The sequence below is a fragment of the Bombina bombina genome, chromosome 6, assembly GCF_027579735.1.
Source record: "Bombina bombina isolate aBomBom1 chromosome 6, aBomBom1.pri, whole genome shotgun sequence".
NCBI lineage: Eukaryota > Metazoa > Chordata > Amphibia > Anura > Bombinatoridae > Bombina > Bombina bombina.
The window spans coordinates 765,628,500-765,649,963 of NC_069504.1; the positions used below are offsets into that span (position 1 = coordinate 765,628,500).

At 38.8% G+C, this 21,464-nt stretch overlaps 1 protein-coding gene across 6 annotated transcripts in view; it reads left to right on the forward strand.

Moving 5' to 3' along the window:
- The first annotated feature begins 13,063 nt into the window (after positions 1–13,063).
- The window catches only part of LOC128663629 (EVI5-like protein), a 281,215-nt gene continuing 272,814 nt past the window's right edge, over positions 13,064–21,464 (forward strand). For 2 of the 6 annotated variants that reach the window (XM_053718048.1, XM_053718047.1), the window contains exons 1-2: positions 13,065–13,511; positions 16,016–16,176. In XM_053718048.1, coding sequence (XP_053574023.1) covers positions 16,016–16,176 — 161 coding nt within the window. In that variant the 5' untranslated portion in view covers positions 13,065–13,511. Of the gene's footprint in view, positions 13,512–16,015; positions 16,177–21,464 lie in introns of all 6 variants that reach the window. The other 4 variants (XM_053718049.1, XM_053718050.1, XM_053718046.1 and 1 more) reach the window with 3 other exon arrangements.

Genomic DNA, 21,464 nt, shown 5'->3' on the forward strand with positions numbered 1-21,464 from the left:
TTAGGGGTTAATACATTTATTATTAGGAGAGTGAGGGGGGATAGCGGATAGAGGGGTATACGTGTCGGGCTATGTTTGGGAGGCGTGTTAGACAGTACGGGAGATTTAATACTTTAGTCAGTTTTTGTAGGCGCCGGCAGTTTCTAAAGTCCCGTAAGTCACTGGCGACTCCAGAAATTTGTACTTACGCAGATTTCTGGACATCGCTAGTATTTCCGACTTACGGCACTTTAGCAATTGCCGGCGGTGTATATTGGATAGCTTGAGTTGCGAGCTGAAACTACGGGCAGCGCAAGTTTCCATGCTTGCACTGAAACCTGCGCCGTATTATAACAGCCAATAGGATGAGAGCTCAATCTTAGATTGCAATAGGAATGCAAGGGACGCCATCTTGGATTGCGTCACTTGCATGGACGATTCAGTATACGGCGGCGACCGTATGAAAAGGATGCTCCGTGCCGGATGTCTTCAGGATGGACCCGCTCCGTGCCAGCTGGATGAAGATAGAAGAGGCCGTCTGGATGAAGACTTCTTGCCGCCTAGATGAGGACTTCACCAGCTGGATGAAGATAGAAGAGGCCAACTGGATGAAGACTTCTTGGCACCTGGATGAAGATCCTTCAAGCGGGACTTCAAAAACTGTAAGTGGATCATCGGTGGTTAGTGTTAGGTTTTTTTAAGGTTTTTTTTGGGTGGGTTTTTATTTTATTTTAGGTTTTGGGCTATTCATAAAAGAGCTGAAAGCCCTTTTAAGGGCAATGCAATAGAGCTGAATGCCCTTCTAAGGGCAATGCCCATACAAATGCCCTTTTCAGGGCAATGGTTAGCTTAGGTTTTGTTAGATAGGCTTTTTATTTTGGGGGGTTGGTTGGGTGGTGGGTTATACTGTTGGGGGGGACTTTGTATTTTTTTTCAGGTAATAGAGCTGTTAAACTCAGGAGCGGCAGATTAGGGGTTAATAACATTATGTAGGTGTCGGCGATGTTGGGGGCGGCAGATTAGGGGTGTTTAGACGTGGCGTTTATGTTAGGGTGTTAGGTTTTAACGTAACTTTTTTTTCCCCCATAGACATCAATGGGGCTGCGTTACAGAGCTTTTCATTCCGCGATCGCAGGTGTTAGGCTTTTTTTTTGCCGGCTCTCCCCATTGATGTCTATGGGGAAAAAATGCATGAGCACGTCAAAGCAGCGCTTGTTTTCGTTGCGGTATGGAGCTCAACACAACCACAACGCCCGCACAAGCCTGCTTTTTTAAAACTTGTAATGGCAGCGCTATAGGGAGTGAAATAACGCTGCTTTTGTTGCGGTCGTTAAAATCCCTATAGCGCTCAAAGCTCGTAATCTATCGGAAAGTCTCTTCTGATGTATTTCAATGGCTGCTGTAACTGATGAATCCACTATCACCAGTGGATATTATGGAAAATAGGTAGGCCAGGAGCAGCGCTCATAGAAAGGGAGAGAAGACAGAAACAAATTTATGGTGTAGTATGTTCACATACAGTGGTAAGTAGCACGTATTTAAAAACTTGCTCACTTTTTTCAACCTCAAACATATGAGGTATGGAATGTTTACAGAGGGGATATATATATCCCTATCTGAGGTGAAGATGTATTTTTTTTTTCTTGCTTCCACTCCTTGGAGTATGGTATAAAGGTATAAATAACTCCCAGTGTAAATGGGAAGTATTTTTCTTTGATGGTAAAGTTCCGTTAATTGCTATCAAGTATTGCATTAATTCATTAAAATCAATATGTTTCATATATAGTTTTTAATAAATGTGGGTTTCAATCAAGGTATAACCTTTATAAAGGCAATTTCTAAACCTCATATATTCAACCCGTTATATATTAATTTTTTTAACCCTTCGATCAAGTTTTTGTCTAAACCAATTGAAATGTAGGCCGTTAGGTGGCCGTCACTCCGCGTCATCCGCCCCTTCAAGCATCTGCGCATGCGCTAATTCTATTTCTCATCGCATTGTAAACAGTGCGCCCGTGTAACGCATGCGTGCTAATTACAGGTAGGAATCCCTTACTATTTCATCGGCATCTTCTAAAAGATACCGACAAGCGCTTGACTTTACTTTTGAAACTGCTCATTATAAGTACCACAGTCGCTCACAAACTTTATGTTTAATTGTAAAACTTCTATTATTTCCACGCATGCGCAAAACATTAAGTAGATATCGGAGCAGGAAGCGTCAGATGGAAGGAGTGAGGAGCGGTAAGGGAAAAAGTTTTAAACATTGCAAACTCTTGTTGTCAATAATTAACAAGCTTTAAAAACTTAGCCACTAAGCTTACAAAGTGAGAGACAAACTAGTTTGTGTAACTAAACTGATAAACTTTACCATCACTTTAATAAGACTCTTCAATCCGAAAGTAGATAAAAGGAAAACACATTTATTTTCTTCAATGCAATCAAAATGTATGAAAACATTACTGTTCCTTTTCTAATGTAAACAGGCAGGATATCCCAATCAGTTGCTATATATTGCTGCAACAATCCTTGTTAGGTCATAATATCTGTTCAGCCTTGTGTGTCTAATACCTATGACTCAGGCTTGGGAGTGCTGTAAACAAAATAGTCATGTTTGAGGCAAAAGTGATATACGGCTGTCAAGATCCTTTTGGCAGAATGGGCTGTGGACAGACAAAACAAAATTACAGCTTTTTGGTAAAGCCCATCATTCTACTGTTTTCAGAAAAAGAAATGAGGCTTTAAAAGAAAATAATTACAGTGCCTAAAGTCAAACATGGTGGAGGTTCACTGATGTTTTTGGGTTGCTTTGCTGCTTCAGGCACTGGATGTCTTGACTATGTGCATGGCATTATGAAATCTGAAGACTACCAAAGAATTCTGTGGTGCAATATAGGGCCCAGTGTCAGAAAGTTGGGTCTCCGTCAGAGGTCATGGGTCTTACAGCAGGACAATGACCCAAAGCACACGTCAAAAAGCACCCAGAAATGGTTTAAGACAAAGCGCTGGAGAGTACTGAACTTGCCAGCAATGAGACTAAGGGGTAGATTTATGAAGCAGCAGATGCTGCTTCCGACCCACTCCACTTCAGTTCCGCCTGAAGCGGAAGTTAAGAAGCAGCGGTCCTAAGACCGCTGCTCCTTAACTCCTCCACCACCTCTGAGGTGCCGGACAGCAATCAGCCCGATCGTATACGAACGGGTTGATTGACACCCCCTGCTAGCGGCTGGATGGTTGCGAATCTGCACGGGGCGGTATTGCACCAGCAGTTCACAAGAACTGCTGGTACAATGATAAATGCAGACAGCGTATGCTGTCGGCATTTATAGATGTGCGGCGGACATGATACGCTACATCGTATCATGTCTGTCTGCACAATAATACATTGATCTCCAGATCTCAATCCCATAGAGCACCTGTGGAGAGATCTCAAAACAGCAGTTGGGAAATGGCACCCTTCCAATCTGAGAGACCTGGAGCAGTTGGCGAAAGAAGAGTGGTCCAAAATTCCAGTAGAGAGGTGTAAGAAACTAATTGATGGTTACAGGAAGCAATTGATTTCAGTTATTTTTTCCAAGGAAAGTGCTACCAAATATTAAATTGAGGGTGCCAATAATTTTGTCCAGTCCATTTTTGGAGTTTTGAGTGAAATTTGTCAGATTTGGATTTTTTCTCTCCATTTTTTGTGTCATACCAATACAAACAAAAAAAAATAAATATGAGAATGCCTAAATATTTGTAATTACAACAATTTTCTGGGCGAAGTGGTGCATTATCTGACAGAAATGCAGGGGTGCCAATATTTTTGGCTTTGACTGTATGTATATATATATATATATATATATATATATATATATATTAACAAAAGAAAAAGAGAGAAGACAACCACAATTATACGTGGGTATCAAAGAATGACAAGGTTGCACACTTAAATCCTCATTAGAGGAAAAGCGTTTATTTAATCTTAATGTAGGTCATCAAAAGGCCTCCCCTAAGCCCTCCCAAGTGCAAAAGAACATGTGATAACATATAATGAATAGCAACAATGACAGCAACATTCAAATTAGAGAGCCTTATGTCCCTTTAAGTCCGTGAACCAAGAGCAAATTCAGTGAGCGCCATCTAACCAGCAACTTCAAACTAGGAGCCGATACAAACTCAGCTTGCTACTTAGTGTATTCTCTTATACACAATTCCTTTATTTGTACTCTCACCAAGAGATCAACAACTGTTAGGGTGCTCTTAAGAGATACAAAATCCAGAGAACAAGTAAAGCACTCAGTGGTCTTCAGTCAACTGTGAAAAGTAGATTTATTCAAGCGTGATGTTTCGGGGAAAATCAACCCCTTCCTCTGACAAACAAAAAGTGAACAAACTGAACTTTTAGGCCTGTAAAGCCCTCCTCTAACAGTCTGCCAATGAGCAGACAGCGTGTGCAAACAAACGTGAAAATGGCTAGTCAATCAGCTACTCAATAGGTACAACACAAAATACTCTGTGAACATAGCAAGATGTAAAAATACATAAAAAATGACTAATAAAAAGTAATTCAAATAAAAGCCAGTGACTGCCAGCTGCACCCCCCCCCCAGGTCACCTCCCCACAGCCGAACAGGAACTGCAAAAAAAAAAATAAAAAAAAAAAAAAAATATATATATATATATATATACAAGGCAACAAGCCAGAAATACATAAAGATTGAAAACACAGAAGCCGTTAATGCAGTATCCCTGTTGGTGGGCTGAAACACACCCCTCAATGTCGGAACTGAAGCCGCGAGACCATCAAGCTGTCTATAACTAGCAGGCCTGTCTTCAGAAGCGAATATACCCAACAGGATACTGTCATCGGCTACAACACCAAAATAGTCTGGGGCTGTGAACGTAAATAAAAATTTAAAAAAGGCGTAAACAAATGCTAAATGGGTCCCATTGCTAGGGTAACAAAATAACAACCAATGCGGACCAATAGAGTCACAAGGGAAAAAGGTAACCAATAAACAGGCACAGTAACGCCCCATATCGGGGCCGTAACTATAGCGACGTGTGCACTATAGACAAAGTAGTCTAGCTGCAGACTGGAGCTCCACTCTAGGTAACCACTGTGACTGTTATTTATAAGGTAATCACTGTGACTGTCACTTATAAGGTAACCACTGTGACTGTCATTTATAAAGTAATCACTGTGACTGTCATTTATAAAGTAATCACTGTGACTGTCTTTTATATGGTAACCACTGTGCCTGTCATTTATAAGGTAATCACTGTGACTGTCACTTATAAGGTAACCACTGTGACTGTCATTTATAAAGTAATCACTGTGACTGTCATTTAGAAGGTAACTACTGTGACTGTCATTTATAAAGTAACCCTTCTTACCGTGGCGATTCCCAGTTCTTGTGGTATAACCGTATACATAAAGTCACCAAAAGGGGGGGCGGAGCTTGTAACTGAAGCGGCAGAACGCAACTGAGAGGAGCTCCTGACATTTATCACTCCAAATAGCCACTAAATCTGGATATTCTGTATAATTAAGGTATATATAAGCTGTATAACAGTCTGTAAAGCCTTTAAGTCTGGAACTGTATCCAAATTGCTGACCGCCTATGTTCTTCAGCTGAGCCGTGAAGTGATCGCCATTTCTCACTAGGCCTTCACCTGCGCGACCAGGGCTGCTGCATTATACCCCCCCCCCTGGGAAACTGGGTTAACAAGCAGATATTTAAAGCTGCCCTAAACTTTCTAAACGATCATTGGGTCGTAGGTATAGCTGGGATCACTGGACTCCATACGACAAATTATAAACCCGGCTTAGCTAACTATTAGGGGTCCTGTGCCAATTCAGAGGCCCACTGCAACTGCATGCTTAAAATGGAGACTGCCGTCACACTAACGCTGAGAGATGTGGAGGAAATGCTGAACGCTCACTTTTATGCGCTCCAAGAAACATTCACTGCTGATTGGAACTCTCTGAGAGCAGTATGTCACTCTGTGCATGGGAAGCCAACATCGCCAAATGTGCCTGCAGTGCCCTATCTAACACAAGAGCCTACAGAGGTGCACACCTATCCTACATTGGGTCTGAGTTACTCACGGCATTGCGACCCAGAGATGAACAGTGAACCCGGACCGGACATGCTGGAGGCGACTGAGGAGGTCGCTACTTGGTGCGGTGCCGGTGATCGAATGAATAAGCCGGGAGAAGCAGTTGCCTCATCTGATATCGGTGAGCATGTCAGAGATATGGTGGATGGCAAACTAAATACTCAGGGGTCGGCAACACACTCTAATGTTATTGTGTATGTCACACTAATCCCTGACTCCCTGTTCCTACCTGTGGAGAACTTTATTTGTAAGCAGCTGAGTGTGGGCCTCTCCCACCCGGTGAGAGACTTTCTTGGGGGCCCACAATATTGGATTTCCCGGCACATAGGAACCACAAGTCACCTCAAATCTACACAAAGTCAGGCTGGTATAAATGACTCTTGGAGGGTTCCACTCCATTGCACATACCTGAGACTTTTGTGCATGTTTTTATTCCTAGGCAATAACTTTTTACAGGCCTTGAGGGTTGGCATAGGCTAGATTACTTTAGTTGCTAAGGCCCAATGGTGCAAATTGTATATCAATCCTCTTTACCTTTTGCTGTTAATGGGCTCTTTTACTTCACTGTCCTAATACTAATGATCATCCTATTTGGTGCCTTTTAATATTCAACGTTACATATTACATCCCATACTGCTAACTCACATGCATACTGACCTAACAATAGTGAACTTACCCTTTACATCTTAAAAAAAAATAATATATATATATATATATATATATTTAGGCTCGGTCTTTACTTTTATGTGGGGGGAGAAAGGGCATGTGTCATGTACATTCTTAAGTCACCAAAAGATCTGTGGTGTTGATGTTGGTGACTTGTGTGATCATTTTTATAAAGCATGATAAATCCTGGATATAAGACTTCATTTGTTTGACCCAGGGTTGGAGGTGGAAGTCGACAAACTGTGCTAGTGACTGCAGAAGGGACCCTCTTGCCGATACAATGGGCCTCACTGGTGGTCTATGGGCATCTTTGTGCACCTTGGGAAGTGTGTATAACACTGGAGTGATGGGATGGTCCTGTTGAAAGAAATTTAATTCTTGATCCGTGATCATATTAATATGTACCCATGTGGATAGTTTGAGATCAATCTCTTTCTTAAATCTCTGGGTAGGATCTCTCGGTAGTATACGATAAGTTTTCTCGGCGCTTAGTTGGCGCAACACCTACTCTTTGTAGTCACAGAGGTCTATGATTACGATCACCCCGCCTTTGTCAGTGGGTCTGATCACAATGGAGTTGTCTTTACTCAGGGTATTGATGGCCAGCCTCTCATCATTTGATAGATTGTCATGCCATGGAGTCCTCTTTTTCTCACTAATCTGTTGGATCAGAAAGTTGGTGATGGTAGAAATTAACGGATATTTAGTCTTTGCTTCAAAAGTGTTTCTCACCTTAAAAGGAAATTGATCAGTGGCCTTTGTACGTCTATGTAGGTATCAAATGCAGTCATGCTTGCAGATGGTACAAAAGAAAGACCCTTATTCAGCAATGATGTCTCTGAAGGTGAGAGCTCTCTTGAACTAATTTTGAAGACAATAGCGTCTATCTTCTTTTGAGCGGGGGACGGCGGGCAGTGCCCCCCTCCGCGTTTGCGAACAATAGCGTCTATCTTCTTTTGAGCGGGGGACGGCGGGCAGTGCCCCCCCTCCGCGTGCCCCCCTCCGCGTTTGCGAACTTGGCCTATGCCTAAAAAAAGAAGTGCTGGATGTGCTGCGGTTGGGGGTAATGTTGTAGTGTTGGTAGATTGACTGCCCCATACTTGGCTTCCTCTATTACCCCTGGAGCATGTGGTGATTCACCGAAATTCTGAACTAGGCATCTCGGTGGTCATGCCAGCCTCTGGATCAGATCTTTCTCCTGAACTGGAGTCCACTGTGTTTAATGCTTTCTTGCTGTAGTGTCTGTCTCGTCTTAGCCGGAAATTCTTCCTTTCATCGGGGGTCAGCATCCATCTGTATTTACTTTTGGCCGTGTAGTTTTGTGAGACTGTCTGAAGTTTGCGATTTTTAAAAGCAATAAGCCCTTGTTTATATGTTCTGATCTGTGTGGTTAGTTTGTCTATCCACTCAATTAGTGTGTCTGCTTGTAGTCGACCAAGGTGCTCTTCTTCAAACGACTGGATTTCTGTTCTCACACCTTTAAGTAAGCGGCCCACCTTTTGAATGACAAGGAACATAAGGTCAAAGGAACACTTATTCAAAATGCTGCACCAGTTGACACAGAATTCAGAATTGGATCTCCCAATAGTGGGCATATTCTTAATCCTGAAACCTCTGGGAATCATCCGTTTTTTAATGATAATCTGAGAGATAGGTCCCGTGCAGATTCAGATAAATTTCTCTTTGTTTAAGTTTTGCTAGGGAATGGTATAGGAAATGTGTAGTTTCTTCAATCCTTTTTCTTCAACAGAACCAAAATGTATGGTATCAGCGTCCTCCTCTGTAAAGGTGAAGGTACTGAACATTAATACGGGATGGCAATGCTTCCTATAATGTACATTTTATGTCTTCTACTATGGACATCTTTTTCTACACCATGTTGAAGGGTTAAGCAATATAGCTGTGTGATGGGCAACAGCATGCTTACCGGCTCGTCATTCCAACATCCAGGTACGAAGAAGTATCAGATTAATTCTTTTGTTACATGCACTACAACACACATCATCTATCTCCTACATTGCCCATGCAGCAAATTTTTTACTGGAAAGAATTGTTATGATGCTCGCACTAGGATGGCCAATCACCGCTCAACTATACGCCAAGCACTCCACTCTGGGAAGGCCGAACAACCGGTGGCACGACACTTCTTCGAGGCCAAAAACTCTGTGAATGACCTTAGGTTCTGGATCATAGACCATGTTCCCCCCTTACGAAGAGGAGGAAACAGAGCCAGGATCCTCCTTCAAAAAGAAACACAATGGATCTTCCAGTTTGGGGACCCTGGCACCCAAGGGACTGAAAATTAATACGTGATGGCAATGCTTTCTATAATGTATATGCCTTCTACTATGGACATCTTGTTCTACACCATGTTGAAGGGTGAAGCAATATATTCCATATGAGAGTCCAGATCCTCTTTATGAGAGTTCTGATCCATTCATGCCTTAGGTATCATGCATGCCTCTAACACAAACCTTCTTCCCATAAGCTGACTCACATGAATTTGGTTTCCCTTTGATTTCCCCCTTTCTTTCTCCTGCCTCCCTCCTTCTTCCATTTGTCTCCTCCCCCTTTTCCTTGCTTTATTCTCTCTCTCCCTTTTGTTCTCCCATTTGCTTCTGCCTTCCTTTTTCCCCTCCTGTGAATGTCTCCTGATCCTTTCTGATGACAACCATGTTGCTAATTGTCATGTATCAGTCTGTTCTATAATGTTTTTATATTTTATTATGCACACATGTTATTTTATATGGTTTCACCCAACTGATAGTAGCTGCGTGTCTGTACCCTCTTTGTCCCTTCACTAGTGACTCTGTGGGCACACTATTAATTGTATTTTTCCAATTTAAATTGTAATATTTTTTCCCATTTAAATTGTCTTCTACAAAACACGGAAGGGAACTGCACTCCAAGACCGGACCAGGTACACATCCAGTGGACTCAGCAACATCCCAGCCCTGGGTGCTAAATAGCACTCCAAAAAAGCTGTGTCACCAGAGCCACAGGCAGTTAACCCCAGTCAGTAATGGGTGCAAGAAACAAGGGGGATTACAAACAAAAAGTAATACAACACATAGAAACACCCAGCACTCACCAGTTGTGATTTTATCTTAGCTGTGAGCTAGCTGGTGAGTGCTGGGTGTTTCTATGTGTTGTATTACTTTTTGTTTGTAATCCCCCTTGTTTCTTGCACCCATTCCGGACTGGGGTTAACTGCCTGTGGCTCTGGTGACATCACAGCTTTTTTGGAGTGCTATTTAGCACCCAGGGCTGGGATGTTGCTGAGTCACTGGATGTGTACCTGGTCCGGTCTTGGAGTGCAGTTCCCTTCCGTGTTTTGTATTTCTCTGGGTGATTACATCCACCTGTGCACCCCTTCTTTGTTCTCAGTTTGTTTGGCTTTGTAAGCTCGCATGGTGTGGCTGTGTTAGGGACTCAGGCAGTGGAAAGGACCTTGACGAGGTGCCTGAGCTTTTCCCATTTGGCCAGATGCGGTAACTAACCTTTCCAGTTGTGATTTTATCTTAGCTGTGAGCTACCTGGTGAGTGCTGGGTGTTTCTATGTGTTGTATTACTTTTTGTTTGTAATCCCCCTTGTTTCTTGCACCCATTCCGGACTGGGGTTAACTGCCTGTGGCTCTGGTGACATCACAGCTTTTTTGGAGTGCTTTTTAGCACCCAGGGCTGGGATGTTGCTGAGTCACTGGATGTGTACTATGACCCCTCTCTGAACCAATTCACCATAGTTATAACTGCTCATAGTCTGGGTTGTGCCAGATTAGCCAATGTGTTTATAGAAATAGTGAATCAGTAACTATATGGCTTTATAGACTAACTATTATTTAAAGTAACTATTTACCGTAGCCTGAGTTGTGCCAGACTTAGTCAACATATTATATTGAGTAGCCGTAACAATACCACTGCTATACTATTAATATTAAAATCCAGTCTGGGTTGTGCCAGACTTAGTTATCTGTGTGCAATATTAGCAAACATAGAAAATAGCACAGCACTTACTGCCAGTATCCAGGTGCACGCTGTCAGGACCCTGCACAGATCCCAATAAAGTGCAATATATGAAAGACAGCAGTATCAGTATCAATATCCTTTATTTAGTGAGACATCACACGGAACAACAACGTTTCGGTCACAAACTGACCTTAATCAGTTTGTGACCGAAACGTTGTTGTTCCGTGTGATGTCTCACTAAATAAAGGATATTGATACACATCTCGTGGTGCTGCTGTCTTTCATATATTGCAATATTAGCAACAGACACAATTGCCGCAATACTCCTTTTTTTAAACTAAATATCATACCACAGTCGAGGCTGTGCTAGACGTACATATTTGTGTGTACACCTATCTAGAAAACGTTCATCGATATGAGAATGCTCATGCTACACATGCCGTGATTAGAAGCAACATAAGACGAGTGGTTCATATAACAGATACAAATTAACAAGATCACTATTTGACCGAGACAATCTTGCATTGCCGCTTGGTTTAACGCAAGTGTAATTAATTTCAATTCTACCATTTGTGGCTCATTCTATCAAATTTCAGCGTATCTCTGAATTAACAGAGACTTTGACAATAATACTGAACCACAGGAACGGTTACCTTTATAGAACACTGGTCCTATATCGTAACGGCTACATATGCTGATCAGATATCAGATCTGCATTGTGACAATGTGCATGTGATTTATAACAACACTAACCTTAATCTATTGTACCAAGTTATATTTTATTAACCCTCAGTATATTTACTATTTGAGCCTGTGGAACATAGACATATGTGATTAGCTTGATTTAATCAAGGAAGACACAGCACTTTTAACAAGACACACTGTGAAGACCTTTAATAATATAGATTGTGGTGATACTGTGAGTGCACAAAAAACACATAATCTATGAATTGTAAACACAATAAAATACCAAAATTTGGATAAGTGGTTGCACTGCTACAGACTAAGCGGATTGATTTATGAGGGAGGACCTAATATAAGTATACTTAAATATATGAATTAATGTTGGTGATTACTCTAAGCCTCTATAGGGGTATTTAAGACCAACATACATAATAGGTCCATGAAACTATTAACAGAACTGTGTATATATTGGAGTGATACATTACACTTTCAATACGTCGTAACAATAAAGAAACACATTTTTTTTAAAGTGTATGTGACTTATTTCATTACTATACAAATTCATATTACCTGTCATGATCCCAGACATAACAGAGTATGAACCACCAAGAGTAATCCACTATCTACTAATTATTATAGCCATGATCCTGGCTACTAATAACTTATTGTATACACATTAGGACTCTACTTTTGCAGCTAACTATTGTGATTTAACTTTAAACCAAATTCTGGGATCTACGTTATTATCATATAGAGAGTAACTTTAATCACCAATATTGAGATCACACCAATTGAGAATCTATATAGGCCAAACAAACTTATATTGTAACCTTCTTCACACATATTGCACTGTTAATCGGTATCTGTGACATTTTTAATCTGTATGTTATGTAACCAAACAATTTTGTTTTTTTATTTTTTATATTCAATAAAAGTTATGTTTTATAAATCCTATTTGGAAACTTCTGTCCTATAGTCAGGGCCCAGAGTGCTTTATATGCATACTTTTGGAGAATTGACATTCTCTTATGCCATTTCTTTTATGTGTTCAAATTCAAGCTTTTCACAGTTAAGAAAATAATGAAAAAACACACATGAAAGCAGAATAAAACATTTTTATTTAATTCACAATAAGTAAAAAGCAATATACAGTATATTTGAAATATGCAGCTATACAAAACTGTGAAGCAACCTTTAGTATTTTTACACTTATAAAAGTAACATAGAAGTTCTACTAAAATGAAATTATTTATTATACATTTTTATACGACCCTACTACTTACTCTCCATATATAAATTGTTTGACCACCCATCCACCATTTTTATGAGAGGAAAGCAGAGAAAACAGGTGAATCACGTAGAAAGACAGAAAAAAACACTTTCCATTCTATTGCATTATTTAGCTACAAGGTTTTCAGATAAATAAATTCATAAAATATTGTTCAAAATAGATGAGTTTGTATAAATGCTACGAGGAAAAGTAAATAGAAGAAAAAAATATATATATATTATTGTGTTTTCCTAGACATGCAAATATATAACACAGCACACTAATATAGATTTGAAATGTCTCCATCCTGCTTCCTGTAGCTCTCTGTATCATATGATCACTGCAATCCACGTGACTCAGTTGACGTCAGAAGGAAGGACGGTAGGGACCTATATGCTACTACATTATTACTACAGCTACAAAATAAAAATGCTAATACAATGCGCAAATTACGCTACGGCTCTGAATAACTTTTTCTACGATTGGCAAACGCTAACTCCATTTAGTGGTTTTCCTTCCCAAGCTCCCAGTTTATTCCGCCCACCTGTCATTTTCTAACTAGCTGATTGGCCAATATTAGTCACTCTGATCACTGATTGGCTAGTCTGACCGTGACGTTTCAAGCACTGTTATTCGTTCTGCTAAGGCTTTAGAAACGACCACCGGCACGGCCTCTAATAGCATAACATTGCTGCCAATCATTCTGGTTCGGTCCAACAATTGGCTGCTGCTTTGATGTGAACTTGGGAAGGATGGATGGGGCGATACGTTTGACAGAATTTTCGGACGCTTGGCCTCGTTAAAGAGAAGGAGGAGCTGCTTTGACAGCCCTGGGACCCGAGGTGAATACCTGACGCATATCAATCTGTTCCTGCATTAATGACAGGGAATAGTTAGTTTTTAACCCAGTGTGAGTTAACAACTGGGCCCGCTGTGTTCTGTGTTAGAGCACAAGGCCATGGTGTAGTGGGGTTCCTTTGTGTATGATATGTGTCTGTATCTCCCCAATACAATTGTGGGTGCTATATAAAAATAAACGTCATATCTAGGCGCAGCTGATGTTTAGCCAGCAGATTTAGTCATGTAGGTGTTGTCTTCCATTTGTGTGATCTGAAAATGCTGTGCCAACAGGTGTACTTGTATTCAGGGGTGATGTGATGAGGTTATGTATTACTAAATTAGTGTGGATATGTATGTGTTTATTTCCTGTGTGTTTAATCTTAATGTTTTCTAGCTCTGTTTTGTGAATACTGTCTGTACCTTTCTAGGACTTCTTTAAAGGGATTGGAAAGTCTAAATTAAACTTGCATGATTCAGATAGAGCATGTCATTTTAAGACATGTTTAAATGTATTTCTATTTTTAAATGTACTTTGTTCTCTTGGTATATGTTATTGAAAAAAGAATATGTACATATCCTACACTACTGGGAGCTAGCTGGTGATTGGTGCCGACACACATTTGTCTCTTGTGATTGGATTGGCCGATGTGTTCAGCTAGCCCCTAGTATCCATTGCTGCTCGTTAAAGGGACACTGTACTCAAAAATGTTCTTTCGTGATTCACATAGAGCATGCATTTTTAAACAACTTTCTAATTTACTCCTATTATCAAACTTTCTTCATTCTCTTGGTATGTTTATTTGAAAAGCAAGAATGTAAGTTTAAATGCCGGCCCATTTTTGGTGAACAACCTGGGTTGTCCTTGATGACTGGTCAGCACCAATAAACAAGTGCTGTCCATGGTACTGAAGCAAACATTTGCTGGCTCCTTAACTGAGATGCCTTCTTTTTCAAATAAAGATAGCAAGAGAACGAATTAAAATTGATAATAGATGTAGAAAAAATTGGGTTCAGTGTCCCTTTAAAGGGACATAATACTCATATGCTAAATCACTTAAAACTAATGCAGTATAACTGTAAAAAGCTGACAGGAAAATATCACCTAAGCATCTCTATGTAAAAAAGGAAGATATTTTACCTCACAATCTGCTCAGCAGAGTAAGTTCTGTGTAAAATGTTATACTCAGCTGCTGCCCAGCTGCAGGTAAAAAAAAATAATAATGAAGAAATCAACAGTGCTGAGGTCATGAACTCTTTTACTGTGATCTCATGAGATTTCACTTAACTCTCATGATATTTCATAGTAAACTTCCTTAAACTTAATAGGGAAATAAGATGAGTGTGCACGAAAGCTCGCTCCTTCCGCTGTCCCGGGACAGACATACTGATTGCTTAGAAATCTTTTACAATGGGATGTGGCTACTGAGGAATTTTTGAGGTAAAATATCTTTCTTTTTTACATAGAAATGTTCAGGTGATATTTTCCTGTCTGCTTTTTACAGCTATGCTGCATCACTTTCAAGTGTTTCAACATTTGGGTATCATGGCCCTTTAAGTAAAGGCTATCAAGAAAATGAAGCAAATTTGATAATAGAAGTAAATTGGAATGTTGTTTAAAATTGTATGTTTATATCTAAGTCATAAAATTTAAATTTTGTGATTTCATGTCCCTTTAATTTTTATCTCACACCTGACATCATCTGTATCCCTTTTTAATAGCCCACTCACCAACTTATCCTCTTCTGATTTGCCCACATTTTTTGTCTATCTGTATCCACAATAATTTCTGCTTTTCTTTCTATCTCATTTTCATAATATTCTTTATTTTCTTCACTCTCCTCCAATAGTATATCTACCACATTTTTATCTCACTGTCTTCCCTTCATTTCTTTCCACCTCACAACCTTCTCTCTTCATTAAAGGGACAGTCTACACCAGAAATTTTATTGTTTAAAAAGATAGATAATCCCTTTATTCCCCATTCCCCAGTTTTGCATAACAAACACAGTTATATTAATATATGTTTTACCTCTGGGATTACCTTGTATCTAAGCCTCTGAAGACTGCCCGCTTATCTCAGTGTTTTTAACAGACATGCAGGTTAGCCAATCAGTGCAGACTCCTAAATAACTCCATGGGAGTGAGCACAATGCTATCTATATGATAAACATGAACTAGTACTGTCTAACTGTGAAAAACATTAAAAATGCTCTGAGCTAAGAGGTCGGCTTTCAACGGTTTAGAAATCAGTTTGAGCCTACCTAGGTTTAGCTTTTCAAAATTACCCCCAAGAGAACAAAGCAAATTTGATGATTAAAGTAAATTGGAAAGTTGTTTAAAATTGCATGCCCAATCTGAATCATGAAAGTTTAATTTTGACTAGACTGTCCCTTTAATCTTCTTAAACTGTCCATTTATTGCCCATTACATATGTCTGTTTTTGCTTTGACATCTGTTGACATCACTTTCTATACTTCATCCATTATATTTCATGTTTCCCTTTCAGATGAGCACACTTGCCCCTCTCCATCTCTCAGATATGGCCAGCCCGACTCTCAGTCCTGATGACTCTTCACTATCTGTTGCTGTGAGCATTTCCCCATCAGATTCAGAAAACCTTAGTCCTGATGAGTTGGAGCTGCTTAACAAACTTGAGGAGCAGAACAGGTATACAGATCTATGGCAAATACTATCATGGGACTGTATTGATGTAATAGATATTAATATAAGCAAAACAAACCTTTTTTAACATGTACTTTATTTGTGTTGGCTTAATTTATGTGACTAAAAGTCTATTTTATATTTATTCAATAAGATAAAATAAAAGGTTTCTGACTTCCTGATAAAGTTGCATTCATTTTTATTACAAAACAGAATATAGTTTGTTAGTAGTGGAATTCCATGGACTTACCCTCTGGAAAGCCTCTGGAGTATGTATACCATATCCTTTTGCTGTCAACATTTTGAGATATATATATATATATATAATTCATTAATTAATTGCAGTGTGGTATGGTGGGAGCTCACAATTCTTCAGAACTTACTCTAGTTGGGGGCAGTAGGACGAAAACACAATTTTCAAAAATGAAACTGTATGTTTTTCATTCATAAACATTCTATAGGGAATTAAGCTTAAAGGGATACTGAACCCAAATTTTTTCTTTCATAATTCAGAAAGATCATGCAATTTTATGCAAATTTCTAATTTCCTTTTATCTTCATTTTCTTGCTATCTTTATTTGAAAAAGCAGGAATGTAGTAAGCTTATGAGCCGGCCCATTTTTGGTTCAGACCCTGGATAGCGCTTGCTGATTGGTGAATACCATTTAGCCACCAATCAGCAAGAACAACCTAGGTGCTGAACCAAAGATGGGCCGCCTCGTAAGCTTTATATTCCTGCTTTTTTAAATAAAGATACCAAGAGAATGAAGAAAAATTGATAATAGGAGTAAATTAAAAAAAATTCTTAAAGGGACACTGAACCCAATTTTTTTCTTTTGTGGTTCAGATAGAGCATGCAACTTTCTAATTTACTCCTATTATCAATTTTTCTTCATTCTCTTGGTATCTTTATTTGAAAAAGAAGGCATCTAAGCTTTTTTTTTGTTTTTGTTTTTTTTTTGGTTCAGACAATGGACAGCACTTTTTTATTGGTGGATGAATTTATCCACCAATCAGCAAGAACAACCCAGGTTGTTCACCAAAAATGGGCCGGCATCTAAACTTACATTCTTGCATTTCAAATAAAGATAACAAGAGAATGAAGTATATTTGATAATAGGAGTAAATTAGAAAGTTACTTAAAATGGCATGCTCTATCTGAATCACAAAAGAAATTTACATGTATATTACAAGAACTGAAATGCATCAATGTGGATTCCAATTTTGACTAGAATGTCCCTTTAAACAGAAGCAAATACACAGTCCCACTCCCAAAATGTAGCTTATGGTATTTACTTACAAATTGGTATTGAAAATCATACCTAGGTTGGCTCAGGAACAGCAATGAACTACTGGGAGCTAGCTGCTGATTGGTAGCTACCTGTATGTCTCTTGTCATTGGATCACCCAATGTGTTCAGTTAGTTCCCAGTAGTGCATTGCTGCTCCTTCAACAAGAGATATCAAGAAAATAAAGCAAATTTGATAATAGAAGTAAATTGGATAGTTGTTTCAAGTTGTATGCTCTGTCTGCATCATGACATAAACATTTTGGGTTTCATGTCCCTTTTTAAAATGGCTCACATGCTCAGGTGAATGTAAGTTTAACGTGGCAGTAATGACCTATGAGAACATCTGTCAACCTCCCTTACAATATCCTTCTTTTTCAATGAAGTGCATCTTTGATTTTCCAGCTGCTAGGAGATTGTCATAATGATGACAAATACCTTTTCAAACACTCATTTAATACCCAGTATTGGATCATATACAATTAAATTATAAGGGTATACCTTCCAGGTTACCCAGATTAGGATTTCTTAAAGGGATACTGAACCCAAATTTTTTCTTTCATGATTCAGATAGAGCATGCAATTTTAAGCAACTTTCTAATTTACTTCTAGTTTCAATTTTTCTTCATTCTCTTGCTATCTTTATTTGAAAAAGAAGGCATCTAAGCTAAGGAGCCAGAAAATGTTTGGTTCAGTACCATGGACAGGACTTGTTTATTAGTGCTGTCCAATCAGCAAGGACAGCCCAGTTTGTTCACCAGAAATGGGCCGGCATCTAAACTTACATCCTTGCTTTTCAAATCAACATACCAACAGAATGAAGACAATTTGATAATAAGAGTAAATTAGAAAGTTGCTTAAAATTGTATGCTCTATCTGAATCACGAAAGAACAATTTTGGGTTCAGTGTCCCTTTAAGTGCTTACAATTTTTATAATCTGAAAAGTCAGGAATTTATATGTGTTTTTAAAATATACATTTTGTTTTTTTTGTGTTTTTTTAATATTTCAATTAAAAGTTAATTTTTAATAAACTACTGATCCATACCCCTGAGAATTTGATGTGGGAATATATACAAGGGTAGTGAGAAGTGCTATTTAGATTCATCTTTTGGTCAAATTTTCTTTTTTTGACAATAACCTCACAAATACCTTTCAGCACTGGTCCTATTTTGGGTATATTGGGTACTTTGTACAACTCTTTACCATACCCCAGCCTCAACTTATAACTATATCATAAGACCAATAATGTGATAGAGGGGATCCCACCATTCAAATAAGGGTTTTTATGTCCTTATGTTTATCAGGTGGTTGACGCATTAAAAGGACATTGTACTGTAAAATTGGTTTCCACTTTATTTGTTCCCGGTGACTTTTTATAGTAGATTATGAAATGGATGGAAAAGTGTTCCTTTATATTTAATTATTGTACATGAAATAGCTATTGTCTCAAGAAAATGTTCATATAAATGGGCTGAGCCTGCTTAAATAACTGACCTGCTAATCTTATTTGACTCTATACATTATTGTCTCCTTATCTTATCTCTCTGTCTTTATATAATACTTAGAGCAAATGGAAAGGAAAATTGGAAAGGAAAATTGTATTACCTATCTCTTACTCTCCTACTGGGGACCTGATTGCTGCTTGCTTAGAGCATTTTATTATTGCACTAAAGCTCCTTTGTGACTATGGGCGCGATCCGATATCGATCGCAGTTTGCGGCGCAAGCGAGGAGACCGGCGTCGCCCGCAGTTTCAGCTCGCAACTCGAGCCATCCCATATAGGTCGCCGTCAGATGCTAACGTGCCGTAAGTCTCACAAACCAGCGATGTCCAGAAATCTGCGCAAGTACAAATTTCTGGCGTCGCCAGTGACTTGCGGCACGTTAGAATCTGCCGGCGCCTATAAAACCTGACTAAAGTCTAAAACACCCGCACTGTCTAACACGCCTCCCTAACATAGCCCGACAAGTCTAACACGCCTCCCTAACATAGCCCGACAAGTCTAACACGCCTCCCTAACAAAGCCCGACACGTCTAACCCTCTATCCGCTATCCCCCCTCACTAGCCTAACAATAAAAAAGCTATTAACCCCTAAACCGCCGCTCCCGTACCCCGCCGCAACCTAATAAAGTTATTAACCCCTAAACCGCCGCTCCCGTACCTCGCCGCCAGCTATATTATATCTATAACCCCCTAAAGTGAGCCCCTAACACCGCCGCCATCTATATTAATATTATTAACCCCTAATGTAAGCCCCTTACACCGCCGTCATCTCTATTAAAATGATTAATCCCTAATTTAATCTACCTACCCCGCCGCCAGCTATATTATCTATATTAACCCTAAGTATATTATAGTTAATATAGGTATTACATTATATATATTAACTATATTAACCCTAATTATATTAGGGTTAATATAGTTAATATAGTTACTATAGTATTTATATTAACTATATTAACTCTATCTAACCCTAACTAAATTTATATTAAATTAATCTAATTCATTTATAAACTAAAATATTCCTATTTAAATCTAAATACTTACCTATAAAATAAACCCTAAGATAGCTACAATATAATTAATAATTACATTGTAGCTATGTTAGGGTTAATATTTATTTTACAGGTAAATTGTTAATTATTTTAACTAGGTATAATAGATATTAAATAGTTATTAACTATTTAATATCTACCTAGTTAAAATAATTACCCAATTACCTGTAAAATAAATCCTAACCTAAGTTACAAATACACCTACACTATCAATAAATTTAATAAACTACTAACATCTATCTAAAAATACAATTAAATTAACTAAACTAAATTACAAAAAAAAACAAACACTAAATTACAAAAAATAAAAAAAAGATTACAAGATATTTAAGCTAATTACACCTATTCTAAGCCCCCTAATAAAATAATAAACCCCCAAAATAAAAAAAAATCCCTGCCCTATTCTAAATTCAACAAATTTCAAAGCTCTTTACCTTACCAGCCCTTAAAAGGGCCTTTTGTGGGGCATGCCCCAAAGAATTCAGCTCTTTTGCATACAAGAAATACAATACCCCCCCCCCCATTACAACCCACCACCCACATACCCCTATTCTAAACCCACCCAAACCCCCCTTAAAAAAGCCTAACACTACCCCCCTGAAGATCTCCCTACCTTGTCTTCACCACACCGGGCCGAACTCCTGATCCGATCCGGGCGATGTCTTCCTCCAAGCGGCAAAGAAGAATTCTTCCTCCGGCGATGTCTTCCTCCAAGCGGCAAAGAAGAATTCTTCCTCCGGCGACGTCTTCCTCCAAGCGGCAGCAAAGTCTTCATAATTGGGTAATTATTTTAACTAGGTAGATATTAAATAGTTAATAACTATTTAATATCTATTATACCTAGTTAAAATAATTAACAATTTACCTGTAAAATAAATATTAACCCTAACATAGCTACAATGTAATTATTAATTATATTGTAGCTATCTTAGGGTTTATTTTATAGGTAAGTATTTAGATTTAAATAGGAATATTTTAGTTTATAAATGAATTAGATTAATTTAATATAAATTTAGTTAGGGTTAGATAGAGTTAATATAGTTAATATAAATACTATAGTAACTATATTAACTATATTAACCCTAATATAATTAGGGTTAATATAGTTAATATATATAATGTAATACCTATATTAACTATAATATACTTAGGGTTAATATAGATAATATAGCTGGCGGCGGGGTAGGTAGATTAAATTAGGGGTTAATCATTTTAATAGAGATGGCGGCGGTGTAAGGGGCTTACATTAGGGGTTAATAATTTTTATATAGGTGGCGGCGGTGTAAGGGGTCAGATTAGGGGATAGATAAGGTAGATGGCGGCGGTTTTAGAGGCTCACAGTAGGGGGTTAGTTTATGTAGATGGCGGCGGGGTCCGGGAGCGGCGTTTTAGGGGGTAATAACTTTATTAGGGATTTCGGGGGGGGGGGGATCGCGGTTGACAGGGAG